The 9,588-nt window shown below is 42.8% G+C and overlaps 1 protein-coding gene across 1 annotated transcript in view; it reads right to left on the minus strand.

Annotated features, from left to right (window-relative positions):
* Positions 1 to 8,973, minus strand: part of PON1 (paraoxonase 1) — a 32,117-nt gene extending 23,144 nt beyond the window's left edge. Inside the window, exons 1-3 of the mRNA XM_044244527.1 lie at positions 8,812 to 8,973; positions 2,423 to 2,493; positions 697 to 752 (exon numbers count right to left, since the gene is read on the minus strand). Coding sequence (XP_044100462.1) covers positions 697 to 752; positions 2,423 to 2,493; positions 8,812 to 8,885 — 201 coding nt within the window. The 5' untranslated portion in view covers positions 8,886 to 8,973. The remainder of the gene's footprint in view (positions 1 to 696; positions 753 to 2,422; positions 2,494 to 8,811) is intronic.
* Positions 8,974 to 9,588: the final 615 nt, after the last annotated feature.

Here is a 9,588-nt window from a genome sequence, read left to right on the forward strand (position 1 = left end):
ATGTTGGGGTCCCATATAGATTTTGCTTAGAATATGTTATTCTGTTGCTTTTAAAAGGGGGGATTGCAAGACACTGCCGGAGAGGATGACTTGTCCTCCAACTTCATAGGAGAAAACTGGACTAAATAAATTACAACAGGCAGCGAAAGGAGTTGACTTCTTTTGTTTTGAGCTATGTCACTACCACAGTGGTCTGTGTGCAGAAGAGGTTCAAGAAACATGGTGGCTTTACTCTTCAAAGTGTGGAAATTGTGGGATGGCCTATCAACAATTTTAGATTAAAGGGCTCATTTTGAAAAGTGTAAAAGAAAAAAATAAAATTAAAATGACATGTGAAGGGGTATATAAAAAAAAATACACCCAATTCAGTAAATATTTTACTCTGCCACTTATATCCTTCAAGTAATAGACCACTGATGGAAAGCTATTCTTGAATTCATTGGACTCACAATTTGCCGCAATGGAAGATGAAGTAATATTTGAGTTCAGTGTACACACAGGAGTACAAATATGCATAGAAGGCATACGGCAATAATTTTAACACCAGTGTAGGACATATATACACTTTGCTTTTTGAGCCATATGGCTGCTTATTTTATTTGAAGGTGAGTGTTGGTAAATAGCAAGCTTAAAAAGACTTGAGCTGTTGGATCTAGAAAATGGTGTAGAGCACTGTACAAGAAGAAAAACACTTACAGAACTAATGAAAGCCAGCCCATTAGGAAGTATCTCCAAGTCTTCAGAGCCAGTTTCTGCCAGAAAAGAGAATAATGAATATAGATTGTTACAGACAATTACAGGGAGCTAGCGATCCTTTTCTTTATCGCTCTTAACTGGAAAACGGGGCTACATGTTTAGTTCTTATCTAATAGATTCAGAATAATTAACTCTTTTTTTTTTGAGATTTTTATTTATTTATTTGACAGACAGAGATCACAGGTAGGCAGAGAGGCAGGCAGAGAGAGGAAGGGAAGCAGGCTCCCCGCTGAGCAGAGAGCCCAATGTGGGGCTCAATCCCAGGACCTGGGATCATGTCCTGAGCCGAAGGCAGAGGCCTTAACCCAGGCGCCCCCAGAATAATTAACTCTTACATTTACTTATTCAAATTGACTAATATGATTCCATAAAAATTAGAAGACGTTGACATAATTAAGTATAATTAAAATTTACACTTAATATGTATTTTTTAAATTCATGGACTAGAACTTTTTCCTCAGAGTCTGAAATGTCTTACATAAAGTTCATGGAAATTCACAAAATTTATAAAAGGGACAATAATTTGAATACTGCTTGCTGTTTTGTTAAAGACACAGTTTAAACTACCAATACCTATTAATACCTAATTCCAAATCCAATAAATTCTTTGAGAACCATATTGGAAGCATAGGCAGATTCCAAATGCTTCAGGTAAAATGGGGATACATTTCATATGCAAGATACACATCTACTATTAATTATAACCATCAGTAAAGTATCACCAAGTTAATTATACTTTATATGTACATTTTTAAAATCTCAATCAACCTAGAGACAAAGGACATTTTTGATTTTATATTGATACTCTTAGTGGAGATGTTTGTTTTTCAAATATCAAGTGATATCTAATATCAATATCATTTATTTTCTAGAGAAAGATTGCACTGTAAGATAGCTGGCTAACCTTATTGATGTGACTGAGTAAGTCATATGGTCTAGCCTTTCCAACCTTAGTCAACAGAGATAAATAATTCTAAACATAGCAAAACAAAACGTAACAAAAGTGTGGATCTGAAACAAGTTGTCCTCAAATAACAAAGGTGGTTGGTGGAAACCAGATGGGGACTTGAGCTCTGTGACACTCCCTGTTGGATGCCTACCAGCTGCTATTCCCCTAGCCTTTTATCTTTGCCGACAGGGCTTGCCTTCCACAACGGAAGCCCAATAATTACTTTCCCAGCTTCCTTTGCAGCTAGGGCACCAGCCTGTTGTCCATCTCTGACTAATGAGATCTGAGGGGAAATCTGCTGAGAACTTCTGGGAAAAAATATTCCTCCACAATATTTAAAAGAGAGATGGATGAGGTGTGTAAGAACTTTTTAAAATTTGTCCCTTTACTCACTGCTTTTTCTCCATCCCTGTCCCTCCCCTGGGATGTCGTCAGGTTATATTACCGTAAAATCGAACACTGTTCCCACTACTGTTTTTGCTAAACTGACCAAACAAAAGCAAACTATGAAAAATCATCAATACTTTGGCCATATGTTGGTGAAGTCAAAAGTTGAGTACATTGGTATTTATAATTAACTACTAACTTAATCACTCTCTCCTGGTTTGTAGTTCTTTTTTTTTTTTTTGAACAAAATTAAACAGGTGTATTAATCAAATCAGTAGCAAGATAATACTGCAAGTTTCAATGAGATACTTCTTCCCCTTTCATACTTACCTATTCCTTTAACTAAATTACAGTTAGGAAGTTCAACCGGTGTTATTTCTTGGAAGGCATTAAGTCGTGTTCTGGGGGAGAAAAAAAAAGAATAAAACTATTCAGAAATTACAACTAAGTTGCAAAAGTTAGCCGCCAATAAAGTTCTCCTCAGTAACTCCCACTTTGCCCGAGTTTCAAGCCTGGGGTTAGCTGTCCCTGGAGTCTGAGTGATTCTACCAGACGAGGCCAGAGGAAGACCTGTGGGGCTTCATGGGTACATTCAGTGTTTATTTAGCCGAGGTGAACTGATCCACAGAGGAAACACATCGTGTCCTCTCCAGAGCTCTGCGCACTTTGGCAGGAATAGGGACTATTTCATCAGCTGCGTAAGGAGTCCTATGTGGAAATTTGGGTTAAACAGCAACATGGTTCCAATTTACTCCATTGATGTTTTAGGGCTGCTGACAGCTGGGCCTCCTACCCATCTGCCCAATCTGGCTCCAAAGCCAGACTGGGCATCTGCTTTGGGGTGTGTCCCTTGAAAAACACAGGTGTGCTTAAAGGATTTATAACTTCAGAAAATCATACCCAAGGCCAGCATATTAAAAGACATTTCACACACACACATGCACACACACACACACACACACACAAGCAACTTATTAAATCTGAGTGCATAAACATCCCAGCGAACATCTGAGCGAAGGACAAAGGCAAAAAGGACAGATGTGGGAAAGATGCATCCTCTGGTTCCCTGAGCAGAGCAAGGCTGCGGCTGAGACATTTAAAAGAACTTACCCACAACATCAGCATGGCCAAGAGATTTAAGCAATCAACAATTGTTTTTTTTGTTCGTTTGTTCAGTTTTTTTGAGAACTAATGATACAGTATGGTCTTAGTGAGTAGCAACGATTATCCAAGAATGCCCAGAAATCTTATTTGGCTGAAGATAGGCTGAGAAAGTCTTCACTTGCCTTACTAATAATTTAGTCTCACATAGGAAGAGGGTGGGCTAGGGGACAGTCTGGATAAAATTCTTGAGATGGTATAAAATGATAGGAATTTAGGGTGCTCCACCTTTTATCCAGAAAAAAATTGTAACATGTTCTTATGGCCATGGCACTGGCCATCAATTCCACCTTTGGAGAGGGTCTGACCCAAGGGGCTGGGAGAAGGGTCTAGCCATCAGCTTTGTTCATCATTGTTAACAGGATAAACCAGAGTTTATCCTGAAGCACAACCAGAGTGGAGAGCCACGAGGCCAGGTACTAGAGCTCCAGACATGAACCATTAGCTGAGGAATGCCTGGCCTGTGAGCAGAGGGTGGTTCCCTGACTGATGAACTTGAATTTACAAAGGAGACTTCAAGGGAAAGTTGGGATCTATCCCCGTGACCCGAGAAGCTACCAAGTATTTAAAGAAATGGGAATCTGATATTATAATTACAAAAGTTCACAATAAAGAAATAAAAGGGAAAATGATGACGCATTAGGAAAAACATTTTGAATGGTCAATACACACACACACACACACACACACACACATACACACAAACAAACACGCCCTAAAACAGGTTCACAAAAGACTACTCATCCTAATACATATAATACATTCTTAACTTTTCTATTCAATTCTATTTCATTCATTTTAAAATGCTGGCCACAATCTACTAAATTTGATTTGTGAACCACCATTTTGAAAAATATTGGTCTAGGGAAACCTCAGTGAATACCTGTAAAGTGCCCCCAAGGGATTCAAAGGACAGCACAAAAGATGTTAAAGTTGCAGGTCCCATTAGAAAGATTCAATAATGTGAAATCACTGACTGGGCCAAGACTTGTGAGAAATACCAAAGATAGGCAAATTAGCTTTTCTTAGAGCTAAAGGCACTGGGGAAGTACTGTCCCATAGCCTGGTCACGAAACCCATCAAGTCTGATGGGATCACAGGAGACAGTGAGAAGCAGAGCCCACCAGCTCCTGTACCGATTCAGACTTCTCTCTCATGGAAGACAATCTATGACCAGGAAAAGGTAGAATAATCACAGTCAACGGGAGCCTGGGATAGTTAAGGAGGCATGAAATCAGCACTCAGTTGCTTTGAGTTCAAATCTGTGGCCCCAAAACAAGTCATGTCTTAACAGAATAATCATCACTACTGTAGCCCAGGTACTGTATCACTCTTATTTAACCTTCAAACCCCTCCCTGAGGTATTATTTCCCCGATTTTATGGATGACTAAGTTTAAGGGGCTTTGCAAATCCACGAGCTTATGAAGTGACTGAGTTGGGATTGGAACCCAAGCGTGTGAAGGTAGAGCTCACGTTCGGTCCTCTGCTCCAAACACACGGAGTACGCTGCTTAAAACCAGGGGGAGCATCAGAAAATAATTCCGCCCACGTTAGTATAATCCAGCTCATATTTTTCTATCTTAATCCCAATTATTTCCTGATAATTTCCTTGATCAAGTGCTTGATTAAATCCAAATGCTCCACATCTAAGGGATAAAATTCAATGTCTGCGATGTGTTCTGATTCACAGGCCTCTGAAGTCTGGCGAAATCGCACAGTCCCTGCTGGGAATTATTTTTCACAAATAGCTGCTTGCTTCTCACAGAAGAAAGTGAGGATCTTTAGTTTAGTTTAGAGGATCTTTCGCATGAGGAAATCCACTCTGGAACTTTCCTTGGGGCCATATTCAGCCTCCTTCATCTACTTTCTGCCACTCTACACTCCTCATTCCTCCAATATTCCTTACTGGGATCTACTCGGTGCCAAGCGCTATGCTAAGGGCTCTCATACAAACTTTCCCGATGAATCTCCTCGTCCCGTTTGAGGCAACGATTACTATTTTCCCTGATTGGTAGGTAAGAAAACTGAGGCACAGAAAAGCTACATAGTTTGCTTGTTGTTGCTCATTCAAAGGATAGAGCTGGGATTTGAAATGAGGTGTTGTGATATGGGGCCCTTTTCTATACATCACTTTCATATACCTCCTTTCCCTGGTTTCTGCTTCTCACTCCACCTAGAAAGCCCATACCTCCTAACTGCAGGGGAAAGACTCCTTCTCATGCCTTTCTGTAGCTCTTCCTGGTCTTCTGTGATAGGACAAATAACTCTTTTATCCTCATGAACCTCCTCATACACATCTATCAAGTCTCTGACCCTACTGTTTTGCAGTTACTGGTTTTTGGTCTTGAGGTTCATAGTAAATTCTGAAATCTGTGAGTGAATACTGCATTCTATTCATCCCTGTGACCCAGCAAGGACCAGCACCGGCAGAGAGAAGGTCACCTATAGATATCTGCCAAACTGTTTTGTGGAATTATGAGGCTGGTGCATCAGATGGAGAAAGTGGTGTCAGTTGTATTGATAGGGAAGGCTGAAGAGTTATTCATTCGTCCTTAGCCTAGGGTCACATAAGGTATTATCCTAATATATAGTCAAATATCACTCATTAGGGGGATCATTCATAGGTGGATTTTTGCAATAGCAGAGGCCAAAAATAAAGCTAACATTTACAGAGTCTCTTTCATGAGCCAGATTTTATATTTATCCTACTACGATCTGTACTATCATCCCATAAGTTTAAGGTGGAGAGACAGACTCAGCCTGGTAAAGTGGTTGGAAGTTGCAGAAGTGGCATTCAGCCCAGGTCTGCTGGAATCCACCAGTGCCCTCTTCCCACCGCGGTGCGGAATGTGGAGTGGGTGTGGCATGACAGAAATGCTAACACTAGCTTTGCAGGCTCCTTCTAATGAAGGGGAACAGTGGTCTCACATGTTACAAGCAGCAACTTAGGAATGGAGGAGTTGCCCTAGAGATGAGGGGCTGCAACATTCTGCACCCCCAGGGTGCTGCTTAGAGGCTAGTCCAAGGCATTCCTTGGTTGACCACGCCCTGCCAGGTCACAACAGCCGACTACAGAGCTGGCCAGGGGAGACTACTGATCCAGGGGATGTCTCTCAGTTCCTTCCTCGGGGCTCTTACCACCTCGAAGGCATCAGGGAACCCCTCCAAGACACCTTTTAAATCCTTCCACGAGTCCCCTCCAGCCCCAGACCCGTAGAATCTCACGTGAACCTGCCCCCCTCCTGTCTACTGGATCTCTGAAGAACAAAGGTTGTCTCCACCCTGGGGGTTTGCATGCAGGTCTCAGAACATAATCTCTTCCTTGTGCAGATTCATGATCTTCTCTGGGATTCAAGGGCCTTTCCTCTGAATGGTAACAGAGGTAATTTACAGATCCTCCAGGATCTCTTGATCTGGCTCTAACGTGAGCTATGTGGGATTTGAGTGTTCTTTAAAGAAGTGCATACAAATCCCTTCGCGGAGCTCGTTAAATAGTGCTGATTCAGATTCAGTAGTGCGGGGTGAGGGTCAGGATTGTGCCACGAGATCGAGCTCCCAGCCAGTGCTCGTGCATCTGGTCCACAGCTCCTCTGAGGACTGAGGGTTACGGCCTTTCAAATAGTGGGTGCAATTTCCCTTCCTTCTCCTATCTGGGTTTCTTCTGTCCTCCATCTCCATAACCATCATCCTCTTGGCCCTGCATTGCTCCCATTCCCCGGGTTCTTCTAGATCCCCCTTCCATTCTAAAACCAGAATGTTTTTTGTAGCTGAAGGATTTTTCAAAAGCTTTCATTATGCCAGAGGGCATTGCCAATCTCCAGGAAAAGGCTACAATAGACAACATTTCCCAAATTGATATGTCCAAGGGACATGCTTTTTGTTTTTTGTTTTTGTTGTTTTGTTTTTTTGTTTTTTTTGTGGAGCAAGTCTTGTGGCTCATATTCTAAGGAACAAATGTGGGGAAATACTAAGGTTCAAACACATAAGCTAAGACAACATGTTGAGAGAGAAACTTTTCAGGGTTAGGGTAGTAAAGCTATGCTTTTACATAAAAACATAAGCAAAATGCCTACAGTTTCCATTCTCAGAGTAAATTAAGGAAGATAAATCAAAAAGACAGACGCGGGGCGCCTGGGTGGCTCAGTGGGTTAACGCCTCTGCCTTCAGCTCAGGTCATGATCCCAGGGTCCTGGGATCGAGCCCCGCATCGGGCTCTCTGCTCGGTGGGGAGCCTGCTTTCCCCTCTCTCTCTCTGCCTGCCTCTCTGCTACTTGTAATCTCTGTCTGTCAAATAAATAAATAAAATCTTTAAAAAAAAAAAAAAGACGCTCACTCCTTCTGGGTAGATCGTCAATCCTTCAGAAGACATCTTGGTGTGGAATTTTTGGAAAAGTGGGAACAGAATAAACCCAGGTACAGAGGCAGAATTGAAAGGATAAAGCCCAGAAGGGGTGTTAGATCTTTATATCTCATATATTTTCATCCCAGGATAATACCACGACCCACACATATGCTGGACTCAAACTGTAATTTTCACATGATTTGAAACCCAAATCACTGTTACTTTTCTCTAATAGTTTGTGATTATAAAAATAATCAACAATTAGAAGAAAAAAAACTAATAGTTTGTAAAAAAAATTATTCTGAAAGAAAGCTTAGGGTCATAAAAGTTTTTAAAAGGTTAAAATCTTCAATTTGGTTTTTAGTAATGTTTTACTTCAAAGTAAATAACAAGATATTGACTAAAACCTTAGGAATTAGAATGTTCTCTAGACTTTGAACCCCTGCGAAGTTACAGTTTAATTACTGAAATATTCTTAAAAACCAACGCCCTCCCCCCTTCTACAGTACCTAAGGGTTTATAAGTACTTTAAGGAAATCAGAGCACTAACGTTCATTGAATAGTTACTGTGTCCCAGGCAGGATGAATGTGTCTTATTGGTTCAGGCTTGTTGAAGCAGAAAGTGTTCAAAATGGAAAGTGATTTGCCCAAGATATCATAATGGAAGGGACAGAGGAGAATCCAGGACATCAAATGCTGGTGCCAGGGTTCTTTGCTCCCCCTGCCCTACCCCTACCCAACTGGAGTACCTAAGAGTTAGCGGCAGGACCTCCCAGTGTGTGTTTGCTCCCCTGCTCTACTCCCCATGCGTTTTCTGTCTCCCTGTGGCCTCAAATTGAGAATCCCCAGTCTGGGAAAGATTTACGGCCATGACCGGGCAGCTCCTTCCGTAACCGACACAATTTTCAGGGGAGATCCCTGGTCTGGTGATCTATCTTGAAGCGAGAATAAGAAGGGATTCTGCAGCCAAGCAGGGATCTTCATGAAAAATCCATCTGTGTATGCCAATGACTTGGCCATCAGACCCGCGGGATGTGTCTCCTTCCTCCATCTATCAGACGGTGAACAAGGACATGTTTTCAACCTGCAGGCTGTGTGTCTAAAACTTACCTGGGTGGACTTTCGGTTAAAAGACTACACCCCAATATCAGGGGCAGTCCTGGGGCTGGCGGGGTGGTAAGGACCTGGGCTGTAGTTCACCACAACCCAACTTACTGATAAGAAGCCCGGTGATCCCTGAAGAGTGCCAGTCCCAGTCCCAGGAGGGTGAGCAGCGTCAGCTTTGCCATGGCTCGGATGGGAACAGAGGACTGGGCTGATAACCCAGATGGCGGGAGACTGGCCTGCGTGCCGCCTGAGCCCAGCGGGGCCGCTCATGCTCAGCCTCCCCGCCCCTCCCCTCCCGTTCTGCAGCACCGAGGGCACTGGCTTGGGATCAGCGCCAGAGACCAGGAGCTGCGTGCTCTCCTGGGAGACTTTAAAGAGAGGAGATGGAGAGCAGCTGCCCAGACCTGGCAAGAGGCGGAGAGCATGCCCGTTGGTGGAAATGAAGAGCTGTGGGAAAAGAGAGCTGGGCTTTGATGAACGCTGACTTTGTGCCAACAAGGTTCTAATCCCTATGGCTCAGAGGGGTTCAGTAATATGATCACCGTGACTCAGGCAGAAAGGCACGAAAGGAAGAAAAGGCTGTGATTAGAACCCCTAAGGTCTAAGTTCATTTTCACCGGGCTGCCACTGTGTGTCACCTTCAAACACCTGGATTTCAAGCATCTCCATCTCCAAGCAACGCTCCTGAGCTCGCAGCTCAGCAAGGACATCATTGTGACGTTCATTCATTCTGGGCACTCACGGGCACTTATTGAGTACCAGCTGCGTGCTACAGAACAGTAAAACACATCACTACCGCTGTGGGTGGTGCAGGTATGCATTAAGGATATGCACATATTCTACGGAAAAGAATAAACCACAGAAGAAATGTAAGGAGGAGGACTG

Source organism: Neovison vison, chromosome 4 (assembly GCF_020171115.1).
Source record: "Neovison vison isolate M4711 chromosome 4, ASM_NN_V1, whole genome shotgun sequence".
Classification (NCBI taxonomy): Eukaryota; Metazoa; Chordata; class Mammalia; order Carnivora; family Mustelidae; genus Neogale; species Neogale vison.